Below are 11,832 nucleotides of genomic sequence, written 5' to 3' on the forward strand. Positions count from 1 at the left end.
TTTCCCCCATTGTAATTGATTGACAGCCCAGCCCAGCCCTTTGTTTTGTTTTTTTAGTATAACGTATGCGCATGCGATGCTGCCTCCAAGTGGACATTTGTTGCCATTACAAGATGAAAGGTCAAATTAGTAAATTCCTGTCGATCAGATGCTGTAGCACTGGTTTTTTTCGGGTTTTTAGGTCCCCCCCCCCCCCTCAGTTACATGTATTATTTCGTTATTCGTGCTTGTTACGTCCGTGCTGTTTAACTAGAGTACTCACGATATAGTTGAAAATACTTTATGTTGAACGGGAGCAGGGGGGAAACAGGAGATTTCATATTAGGTTACGTTTCATGCTTTGAACAGATTTTCGTGATTTCTGTGTTGCGTCATCACCGAGCGACAATTGCCAGGCTAGTCGTTCGTTTGTACTGTACAGTACTTCTTTTCCAGGTGAATGCTTGAAAACCAGAATATCATGTGAAGAACGTGACCAAAATAAGGATATTACACTATAGCAAATACTATTTAGCTGACAATATGGGGCTGTTTCAAAAGTAACATGGAAACAACACATTTGGTCCGAAAAAAAATGTAAGTCGAGAGCGACTTACTTCTGGGATTAGTCATCAACAAGCGACTAGAGGTTCCGGGAAAAAAAATGTTGCGGTCGAGATTGACTTCCGGTGTCGTCATCAACAAGCGACGAGAGGACTAAAAGTGTCGTCCTCTACCCATTTTACATTTTGTGTCGAATTATGGCCTTTAAATTATTTATTTGTTCGTCCTTTTTTCGATTAGTGATTTAAAAACCAAGAGATGATATGATAAATTGGGCCGAAAGGAGGCATAGGACATGGGTGTTTGCAATTTTAGGGGACAGAAAGTGGACAAGCCTCAAGATAGCCACTTTTCAAATATGAATCTTCATTCATTGGTGTTGGTTGTTAGATCAATTCCATTTCCAAATATTGCAGTCTGTTCTAATGAAACACCTTACATACAAGCAAACAGTCCCAAACAATCAAATGGAGTACCTCATGACATAGCTGGAATACATTTTGAGTGGTTATAGTACTTGTAAAACAATGTGTTTGCGCTGACATCTTTAACTTTTTGTGCATAGTAAACAAAATACAATCACAATCAATATATATATATACATATATATATGTATATATGAAAATCTTTATACAGAAACATAGACATAGAAAATAATGGGTACGTTTTGGACATTATGAAAGTCATGCGATAAAAATGAATCTCTGGCTGTCATCTGAATTTCTTTTTTTAAAAATCTTAATTTCTTAAAGGTTTATGAAGGCAAGTAATAAGCACAAAAACAACACAATGTGTGAAAAAAAGACAGCAACAGACTGTATTGTCCTTCGCTTCAAAGTGACACTTGAATGTTTAACAAGCATAGAATAGTATTTCGAGGCAACGTTAGGTTAAAATGTCCCACATATTAAGGTTAAATAAAAAATTGACATTAATGAATTTGCTTTAAAACAACTGAAGATTCAATGCAAATGTTATCAACTTAAAAGGTAAATACAACTGAACTGTACTTAGGCAGTCATTCTTTCGCATACCACTAGAGGGAGCATACCACGTGTCACACTGTGGATCACTGGTGTACACTCACACAATATGACCTATTAATATTCAATATTAGTTTCATGCTATCTTCATTTTTTAAGACATATATAAAAAATTAATGTTAAAGTACGTAGCATTGAATTATTCTTTTTTTTTCAATCGCTTTCAAATACAGTTTACGTTGGAAAACATCCTTCGTGTGTATTAAAGCCAAGAAAGAGAAAGCGTGTTGTGCATTGGGGGAAAAGTGAAAAAAAAAAAGCACCGTTTTACACTCAATTTATTGTGCGTGCTAAAAAGCTCATAGAGCCCTTTCCATTTCAAGGAAGTAACTTGTTGTTGTTGGCACGCTTTAATGTAAACCCCAGTAACCCTTGACGAATAATTGGAAGAAAAAGGAAAAAAGCCGCGGGGGCGAGCTGCACGTTCCCGCTCCCCTCGATATTCCCGTCGTCCTCCAGGAGGCTCTCTGCAGCCATGCCCGCCGAGGAGGAGGCGGCTGCCGGCCGGCAGCATGCGACCAGGGCGGACTGCACCGAGATGGGGGACCGGGTAAGGTGCAGCATCATCTTCGGGGGAGGAGTGTGCTGCGTGGCTATAAAAACGCAGAGAGAACGCGCGGTGCTTCGGCCTTGTTGTTATTTGTGCGTGAGCTTGAACGCCCCCGTCAGGATCATTTTTCATCCAGTCGGTTGCAGCAGCGAGGTGGGAATTCTTCCGGAATGGGAAGGGGAACAAACGCTTTTCAGCATGCGTGGATGGAGCGCACTTCCTTGCAATTTAGGAATTGGCTTTTTTTTTTTTTTTTTTTTAAAGCAGATTATTATGCAGAAGTTGCCGCTCGCCAGCAGCATGAAGGCCTATAGTTAGCACGTCTGCCTTACAGTTCTGAGGTCGGTGGCTCGAATCCGGCTTCCAGCCTTCCTGTGGGAAGTTGGCATCTGCATTTGCCAAAGTACCCCCCCCCCCCCCCCAAAAAAAAAAACATGCATGTAGCTCGATTTAAATCAAAACGAAGTTGTCATTTGGTGTGAATGTGAGTGTAAATGCGCATTTGTTTAGAAATGCACTGCTATTTGCTGGCAACCAGTCCAGAGTGGATGCCACTTCTTTCGCCAAAAATCTATATTTGTTGATTTTTTTCAAAAACAATTGTGTGAGTTTTATTGAAAACTCGAAATGTTATACAGGCTTGAATGTGATTTTGAATATTTGCTTGTCTATATGTGCACTGTCATTGGCTGGCGACCAGTCCAAAGTGTGCCCACTTTCTCTCGCCCAAAGTCTCAGGTTTTTGATGGAGTTTTTTCCCCTCCAAAACAGATTCACATTGAAATCTCAACATTTTCCATCAACGTGAACGTGAGTGTAAAAGCTGATTTGTCTCTATGTGCCCTGCTATTGGCTGTCGAGCAACACAAGGTGCACCCCACTTCTCTCTCTTTCCTTTCCAATAGCATGCATGTTAGGTTCATTTAATGCGCAATGTTTTCCATCTGCGTGCATGCAAATATTTCGGCACATGTGCGGTGGACCCCGCTTCTCCAGCCGGGATAGGCTCCGGCTCACTTGGCGTCCTAATGAGGACGACGAGCGATATAGAAAATGGATGAATGGAATTCCTTCGTGGAACCCTGCAGGTGTGTGTGTGTGTGTGTGTGTGTCGTTATTGACTCAACCTGTTCTCCCGCTTAGTAAGCACGCACTAATGAGGGAGGTCCGGGCTGTTGTCGTTTCTTGCGATCAGTGCGACGCACTTGGTCGCTCCATCTTCCCCCTTCCCCGCACGTCTTATCTTTTCCTCTCCGTCGTCGTCGCCTTCGCATGTGAGTTTGGCCTCCTCTTATCTCGTATTGGCGCGAGACGGACCGCTGCCCGCCTTCGATGTAGGTCGGAGTGGCAGAGGTGAAGGGCAGCAGATTATTATTATGATGCAACAACGCCAACCTCCCCCCGTCTCTAATCTCCCTGCCTGCTGGGAAAATGGTGGATTTATGTTGGAAGAAAGAAAGATTTTTGTTTGTTTGTTGGTTTACGGTATGTTGAAGTGTAATTGTGAAGCTTTGGAAATGTTGCCACATGAGTTGTTGTTCTTCGCATTGGGGTGAAAGGGCAAAACCGCCTTGTGCAGTTCACATTGTGGGCAAAAAAGTATATCAAATAAAGAAGTAAATCGTCTCATTGGGTGACCTCGCTAGCCTGCGCGTTTCTGGCTGACTTAAAGGAATGTCGCCGTTGTGGCGCTTCTGCTGTCAACATGGGTTTCAAAATGTCACATTTCAAGACAAATTCGGAGTCGTAACAGAGGCGTGACAACGGCTGCGTGGGTTAGGGTATTGCCCTCGAGATACGAATGACCCGACTTGCAACTTTTTCGAGATCTGAGTCGCCATCCGGCCGAATATGTGCTTTGCTTTGAACTCCGTTGTGCCACCTAAATTCACCTTAAAGTCTGCTCGCGTCATCAGAATCCTCTTGATTTGCCAAGTATGTCCAAAACACACAAGGAATTTGTCTCCGGTAGTCGGAGCCGCTCCAGTACGACGACAGACGGTCCATTGACAGAGAACGCTTTGGAGACACAAAGACATTGACAAAAAACAATTGTGCAAAAAGATGCAGAGTCCTCGAGCACTTCGAGCACTTGGAGCAGTTCCAATGGCTAATATCGCAATAGTCCGGTGCAATGACCGTTGTGCAAAGGGCGAGTGTATGCGGTTTCAAGTGACGAGTAGCGTGATCATCTGGGACAGGGTTAGGTTGTGCAAATGTTGCAGATACTCCTCGGTCAGATGCGACTCTGGCGTGAGCGGCCAGTGTTGGTCAACAACAGATGTGCAAGTAGTGCAGCGTGGCGAGACGACGACAGCGAGTGCACGCGTCGTGCATAATTGGCCCCACAGAAATGTGACCACCAACTCAAGTCCAAAAATTGCCAGCTTGTTGTAATGGATTGTAATGGTTAGCTGTTTAAGAAGTTGATCGCAAGAGGGAAGAAGCTGTTGGAATGTCTACTAGTTCTAGTTTGCATTGATCGGTAGCGCCTACCTGAGGGAAGGAGCCGGAAGAGCCGGTGACCGGGGTGCGCAGGGTCCGAGAGGATTTTGCACGCTCTTGTCTTAGTTCTGGCAGCGTGCAAGTCCTCAATGGGTGGGTAGGGGGGTACCGACAATCCTTTCAGCAGTTTTGATTGTCCGTCGCGGTCGGAGTTTGTCCTTTTTGTAGCAGCACCAAAGCAGACTGTGATGGAAGAACACAGGACTGATTCGATGACCGATGTGTAGAACTGTCTCAGCAGCTCCGGTGGCAGGCCGTGCTTTCTCAGAAGCCGCAGGAAGTACATCCTCTGCTGGGCCTTTTTGAGGACGGAGTTGATGTTGGTCGCCCACTTCAGGTCCTGGGAGATTGTAATTCCCAGGAACTCGAAGGTCTCGACGGTCGACACAAGGCGGCTGTGGCGAAGGATGCCTCCCGAAGTCCACGATCATCTCTACGGTCTCGAGCGTGTTCAGCTCCGGGTCGCGTCGGCCGCACCGCAGCTTCGGCCGCTCCGCTTCCTGTCGATACGCAGACTCGTCACCGTCCTCGATGAGGCCGATGACAGCGGTGTCATCTGCAAACTTCAGGAGTTTGACAGTCGGGTTCGCTGAGGTGCAGTCGTTCGTGTAGAGAGAGAAGAGCAGCGGAGAGAGGACACGGCCTTGGGGCGCCCCGGTGCTGATGCTGCGTGCGGATGAGGTGGCCTCCCCCATCCTCGCCTGCTGTGTCCTGCCCGTCAGAAAGCTGTAAATCCACTGGCAGATGGCAGGCGAGACGCTGAGCTGGAGAAGCTTGGAGGAAAGGAGTTCGGGGATGATGGTGTTGAACGCTGAGCTGAAGTCCACGAACAGGATCCTCGCGTAGGTCCCCGCTCTGTCGAGGTGTTCTAGGATGAAGCGCGGTCCCATGTTGACCGCATCATCCGCAGACCTGTTCGCTCGGTAGGCAAACCGCAGGGGGTCCAGCGGGGGACCTGTGACGCTCTTGAGGCGGTCCGGCACGAGACGTTCAAAGGACTTCATGACCACAGATGTCAAAGCGACAGGCCTGTTGTCATTCAGACCCGAGATTGCAGGTTTCTTGGGGACTGGAATGATGGTGGAGCGTTTGAAACAGGATGGAACTTCGCACAGTTCCAGAGATCTGTTGAAGATCTGAGTGAAGATTGGAGCGAGCCGGTCCGCGCAGACTTTGAGGCGGGACGGGGACACGTGGTCCGGGCCTGCCGCTTTGTTCATCTTTTGTTGTTTGAACATCCTGTTCGTGGATGGTTAACGCAGAAGTCAGAGGTGTGACTGCGGCCGGGTGTGAAAGTGTCCTTTTCAAATCTGCAGTCGAAGCTCTTCAAGTCGTTGGCTCGTGTGCTAACCGTTCTCAGCTCGGGGGGATCGTCGCTTGTAATTAGTCGGCGATTGGAATGCATGCCAAATGCGAGCAAACAACCAACGAATGAATGGATAATCCCATTGACGTGCTAACGTTAGCATCTCCAGTCACAATTTTCTAACCAACCGATAGCAACCGATATTTGAACGCATGGAACAACACATAATATAATACTAATATATTCTTCATCTGCTATGAAAAATGACGAATATTCCAGCATTTTACTGACAGTCGTCGAAGTCGTACTATTCTTGTCCTGTTGTTTCTGTATAACTGCATTATTCTGTACTGCCTCCCGGTGTCCCAGCGGGGAACGAAAATGGGTCTTTTTCGGGTGGTCGTTCCAGGACGTCTCGATCCCCACGTCCGGCGCCGACCTTTGACCCCATTCCGTGTCCGCTCCGTCCCTCTGTTTCGTGTCAACTTCTTCGTAGGCTGAAATCGTGCACGCTGACGACGGTTGCCGCTGTTTGCAGAAAAAAAGGGAAATGAAGGGCGACGTGGAGGCTTCGCCGGCGCCCACGCTCGGAGAGCCCGCCGTCCGATGTCAGGACGTGTGTCGCTCGTATGGAAAGCTGAAAGTTCTCGACAACCTCAACCTCACTCTGCCACAGGGACAAATGTGAGTGCAGCGGATTGCCTCGAGAACTCCCAATATTCCGTCTTTCGTATTAAAAAGGGCCAAAAGTACCGTTCTACTTCGCGGCGGTCAGGAACACTTGATTCGGAACAACTACCAAAAATCTTTATTCTGTGAAAAACAGCATGGCTTTATTCTGGAAATGTTTGGGGGGCGTGGGTAAAAATCCATTTATTCTGGGAAAAGTATGACATAACATGATGCCATATTCTTGACAAACTGACTTGTGACCGTGCGAATCGGTTCACAAACCGAGGTCATGTTTCCCATTCAAATAAATGGAAATGCGATGAATCCATTCCAGCCCGAGACCGTAGTTTCAAAAAAAAAAAGGATCGGTGTGTGTGGTTGAAAAAAAAATAGTGTGCAATATAAACATAAGCACAAACACACGTTATTCTAAAAGAATCACATGATGTGTTTGCTAGCAAATGACTGTTTAATGTCTTTGCCTTTGCGCCTCCGTTCACGGATAGCACCAGCCCAGAATGGACGCCACATCCCACAATGCAATGCTGCTTTCACCAACACCCTGACTGTTCACGCACCGAAAATAAGCGCATGAACTGAGGTTATTCTTAAACATTCAGATCGATCGCTAGGTAATGCATTACAGTTCCATACACGCGTAAATCCATGACATAATCTCGTTCCATCTCGTAATTAGACGCTGAAAATACGACTACTGCTACTAATGGGATAAAATACCAATGTGGGATAGCGGGACAAGAAGGATTTGATATTTATAAATGCATGCAAATGAAACAACTACACGGATCTCATGTCACCCCCTACTTACTATATTTGTGCGTTTCCGATGTAGAAATAAGTCTCGTCTGTTTGTCGATATCCCAAATGATCCGCGTTATGGAGACATTCTGCCAGCCTGGAATCAGAATCCGAATCCTCTTGATTTGCCAAGTATGTCCAAAACACACAAGGAATTTGTCTCCGGTAGTCGGAGCCGCTCGAGTGCGACGACAGACGGTCCATTGACGGAGAACGCTTTGGAGACACAAAGACATTGACAAAAAACAATTGTGCACAAAGATGCAGAGTCCTCGAGCACTTCGAGCACTTCCAGTGGCTAATGTCGCAATAGTCCGGTGCAATGACCGTTGGGCAAAGGGCGTCCACTTTTGGTTTTTCTCGACTTGAGCGTCATTGACGAGCGATGAATGAACGCCGCGCCGCATTCCACCGGTGACGGCTGCAAATGGCCTGCGCACAAAAAAAAGCTCTGAAATGTATGCGACAGAGAGAGAGAGAGAGAGAGAGAGAAGTACGGGAATTCTAAGAAAGCTAACAGGATGCGGACGCGCAAGCACGCGCGGTGTTGCGCGTGCTTGCGCTCAGGAGAAAAGAACCAGTGTCACCTGAGCTGTTGCTCTTTTTCCGTCTGATGACAGTACTGTAGTCTAAAAAATAATATAACTTTAGTCTGGAAAAATAGGAGTTTCTTCTGGGGGAAATGGGGACTTTTTTTTGTCACTGGGAAAAAGTAACTCAATGACTTGATTCTGGAAAAAAAAGCTCCATTCTGAAAAGAATATGACTTTGTTCAGGAAAAATATTATTATTTATTCTGGAAAATATGGCTATTGTAGGAAAAATTGCCTTTTTTGGTGGGGGGTTATTCTGGGGGAAAAAAATGTTAATATTCTTGAAACAATACTAATGTATTATAGAAAAATATAACTATTGGTAAAAAAGATTTTTATTTTCCTTTTATGAAAAAAATGGGGGCTTTATTCTAGAAAATAGCACGTTACTCTTGAAAAAATACGACTATTCTGTAAAAAATCAAACTTTATTCTGGAAAATATGACAAAAACATCGAAGTCGGTATTTCATTCTGGAAAAATGTTAATATTCTCGACCAAAAAAAAAGACTCCTTTTTTTTCTCGAAACAAGACGAGATAAGACAAAGCTGCAGAATAAAATAACGGATCGTCAAAAGTGAAATGACGCAACAATGTTCTTAAAATGTGCATTTTGTTGTTCCTGTGAAATTATACATTGACATGACACGGATTAGGATTAACTCCTTCATCACTGTTATCAAATGTTTTTGTTTTGTATATAATGTGGAATAACGGGAAGGTCAACCGTTCAGGGCTAAAATAAATCAAATCAAATAACCGTCCCCCCCCCCCCCCCCATCTGAGCTTGTGTCGTCCCATCCCATCCCCCTTTGAGGCAATTGAACAGTTTTTGACTCTCATACTCCTCATGTCGCCAAGCATAGCGCACGACGACTGTCGGAATTGCTACGCTATCATGGTTGCCGTCATCGGTTTATCTTCCACAGTCACGATCTCTCGACTTTGTTAAGAGCACTCTTATGGACTGGTGAAATCCACTGCATTTGCTTTTTCGCTTCTTCTTTTGGACGTTACCGTAACCCGGCAGTTACGGCCTTCTGGGCCCCAGCGGCTGCGGCAAGACCACCATGCTGAAATGCATCGTGGGAACTCTCAGCATCTCCCGGGGTCGCATCAGCGTGCTGGGGAAGCCGCCAGCGTTTCCCGGCCACGGCGTGCCGGGCAGGATGGTGGGCTACATGCCCCAAGTAAGCCTCGGGCGGGTTTTTTAAACGGCTGCTTCGTCGATAATAAACGCGTGTTGCGCCACGTAGGAGCTGGCCCTGTACAACGAGTTCACCATCGGCGACACGCTGGCCTTCTACGGACGAATCCACGGATTGACGTTGAGGGAAACGCAGGCCCGCGTGAGCTTCCTCATCGAGTTTTTGGATCTGCCGCAGAAGGACCGACTGGTCCGCAATCTCAGGTAAGATTTGTATTTTTTTATTTTGGGGGAATACAGCCTTTAATTCGTTCTGTGAGCACGCTTGTAACTCAAATCATGTCCCCCCGCCTCCCCCGTTGAACATTTTGAAGAGCATTGTACTTTATAAAAATCTGAATCAGAATCATCTTTCATTTGCCAAGTATGTCCCAAAAACACACAAGGAATTAATTAGCCTGCGGGAGTTGGAGCCGCTCTCGTTTGCTGAAACCGTCCAGTCTTCGTATCTTCGTATCAAGTCAAGAGCAGAAAATCAGCCAAGGAACGACTTAGTATCTCTTGGGTCACTTGCGAGAAAAAGGTGTAAGTTGCAGATGGTTAGGGCTGTGCTATGCTTCACAGACTCACCTAATGCACTCGAAAGGCTTCTGTAGCTTTGATGCAAAAGAGCTTGGCGTTCTCCGAGGAGGCCCCTGAAAGCGGCTTCATTCGCTCGCCATGGAAGATTTCTATCCCGTGTGGCGTCACGGCCGCAGTCGTGTTTCAACATTTTCACCGAGGATGGATATGCTCATTTCACTTGACTAAATACAAATCAAATGATGGCAAATTCTCCAAAACGGGACTTCATTCCAGACAAAAATTGGACTTCATCATTGAAAAAAACTATTGTCTTCAAAATGAGACTTGATTCTTGAAAAAACTTTCCAAAAGTATTCGGTAAAAAGAAACAAAAACAAAAACATGAATTCTCGAAAACTAGAACTAGACCATCAATAGAAATATGGATTTAATCTCGAAGAAATCTGATTCTGTTCTGGAAAAATAGGACTTATTTTCAAAAAAACATGTAGACATGAATTGTCAATAAATCCGACTGTATTTTTTCAAATACAATCATGTAGTTTTAAAAATTGTCCCGAAAATATCTTGATTCTGGGGCGGGGGGAAAAAATACACATTTATTTTTGGAAAAAAAAACTGGCCTAATCCTTGAAAGTATATATATATATATATATATATATATTTTTTTTTTCACGGAAAAAAACAATCTTACAAAATAGGACTTTTTTGGGTCAAAAAACAACAGCAGCAACAACAACTTCATTCTGAAAAAAAAAAAAAATACATTCTAAAAAAAAGGCAACTTTACTGTCTCAAAAAAAGAAAAAGAAAAAAGAGACTTTATTCTGGAAAGAAAAAAGGGCATTATTGGCGAAAAAGACTTTTCCCCCCTCTTCCTCTTGAATGTTCTTTTTAAAGCTTTATTCCTGGAGAGAGAAACAAATGTACGTTTAAAACTCATTGGCTCCCATTGACGGATTTCGAAGAAGTCCGCGTTAACCGGGAGGGCCGGCAGTGAATCGGTTAACCTCGATAAAGATGGAACCGGGCGTGTGTTCCAGTGGCGGCCAGAAGCGAAGGGTGTCCCTGGGCGCGGCGCTGCTCCAGAAGCCCGAGCTGCTCATCCTTGATGAACCCACAGTGGGAGTGGACCCCGTGCTCAGGGCCAAGTATGTACAAATCAATTTGTCTGCGGCCTCTTCTCGACATTCCGAGTGCCACTCATACTCACGTCTGGAATTCTTAGCCGCGTGCGTGTAAGTGGACGCCCAAATGAAAATGTGTGAGCACGGTACTATTAGTTCCGAGGCGAAGAAGAAACACGAAACCTCCCTTTGCTTTGTTCGCCAGTGATTATTCATCAGTCGGGTACAAGGCGGGCAGTACCGTTGTTGGTGTCCTCTTAAAAGAGCGCAACCCACTCGTTGAGTCTCAGCAAAAACCGGATTGAAAGTGCAAAATCTTCAATTACCATTGACTAGAAAGCAGATCATTTCTTTGAACTGGGATTGTATAGATATGGGTGGGTACGTCTAGAAAGTGCATTAATAACACAACCGCAGTATTGTAACATTATCACGAATAAAGCAATGGGGGGAAAAATAAATACAATACAGTAATCAACATTTATTTAGCTAGTGGGTTGTGCCGCATACTTATGTTTATGTTTATGCTTTTCCAGGATTTGGCAACATCTGGCGGACATCGTGAAGGAGGGCAAAGTGTCCGTCATCATCACCACGCACTACATCGAGGAGGCCAGGCAAGCCAACGTGGTGAGGAAAGCACCCGTCCGTCCGTCCGTCCGCTTATGCGAGGTCGGGTCGCGGGGGCAGTAGCTTGGGCGGGGACGCCCAGACTTCCCTCCCTCCCCCCAGCCACTTCCTCCAGCGGGATCCCGAGGCGTTCCCGGGCCAGCCGTGAGACGTCCCCGGGGTCTCCTCCCGGTGGCACGTGCCCGGAACACCTCACCGGGGAGGCGTCCGAATCGGATGCCCCGGCCGCCTCATCTGGCTCCTCTCGATGCGGAGGAGCAGCGACTCTACTCTGAGATCCTCCCGGATGACCGAGCTTCTCGCCCTCTCTC

The 11,832-nt window shown here is 45.8% G+C and overlaps 1 protein-coding gene and 1 long non-coding RNA gene across 17 annotated transcripts in view; one reads left to right on the plus strand and one right to left on the minus strand.

The window, feature by feature from the left end:
- Window positions 1-1,816: 1,816 nt before the first annotated feature.
- The window catches only part of abch1 (ATP-binding cassette, sub-family H, member 1), a 23,459-nt gene continuing 13,443 nt past the window's right edge, over window positions 1,817-11,832 (plus strand). For 2 of the 16 annotated variants that reach the window (XM_061791169.1, XM_061791160.1), the window contains exons 1-7: window positions 1,817-2,136; window positions 2,908-3,006; window positions 6,486-6,631; window positions 9,063-9,222; window positions 9,289-9,443; window positions 10,808-10,915; window positions 11,428-11,521. In XM_061791169.1, coding sequence (XP_061647153.1) covers window positions 2,062-2,136; window positions 2,908-3,006; window positions 6,486-6,631; window positions 9,063-9,222; window positions 9,289-9,443; window positions 10,808-10,915; window positions 11,428-11,521 — 837 coding nt within the window. In that variant the 5' untranslated portion in view covers window positions 1,817-2,061. The other 14 variants (XM_061791164.1, XM_061791157.1, XM_061791154.1 and 11 more) reach the window with 14 other exon arrangements.
- Window positions 6,351-7,590, minus strand: LOC133486272 (uncharacterized). The gene is made up of 2 exons (XR_009790978.1): window positions 7,449-7,590; window positions 6,351-6,475 (listed from the first exon to the last, which is right to left on the minus strand). It is a non-coding gene; the product is annotated as an uncharacterized LOC133486272 (long non-coding RNA).

Source organism: Phyllopteryx taeniolatus, chromosome 11, assembly GCF_024500385.1.
Source record: "Phyllopteryx taeniolatus isolate TA_2022b chromosome 11, UOR_Ptae_1.2, whole genome shotgun sequence".
Taxonomy (NCBI): Eukaryota; Metazoa; Chordata; class Actinopteri; order Syngnathiformes; family Syngnathidae; genus Phyllopteryx; species Phyllopteryx taeniolatus.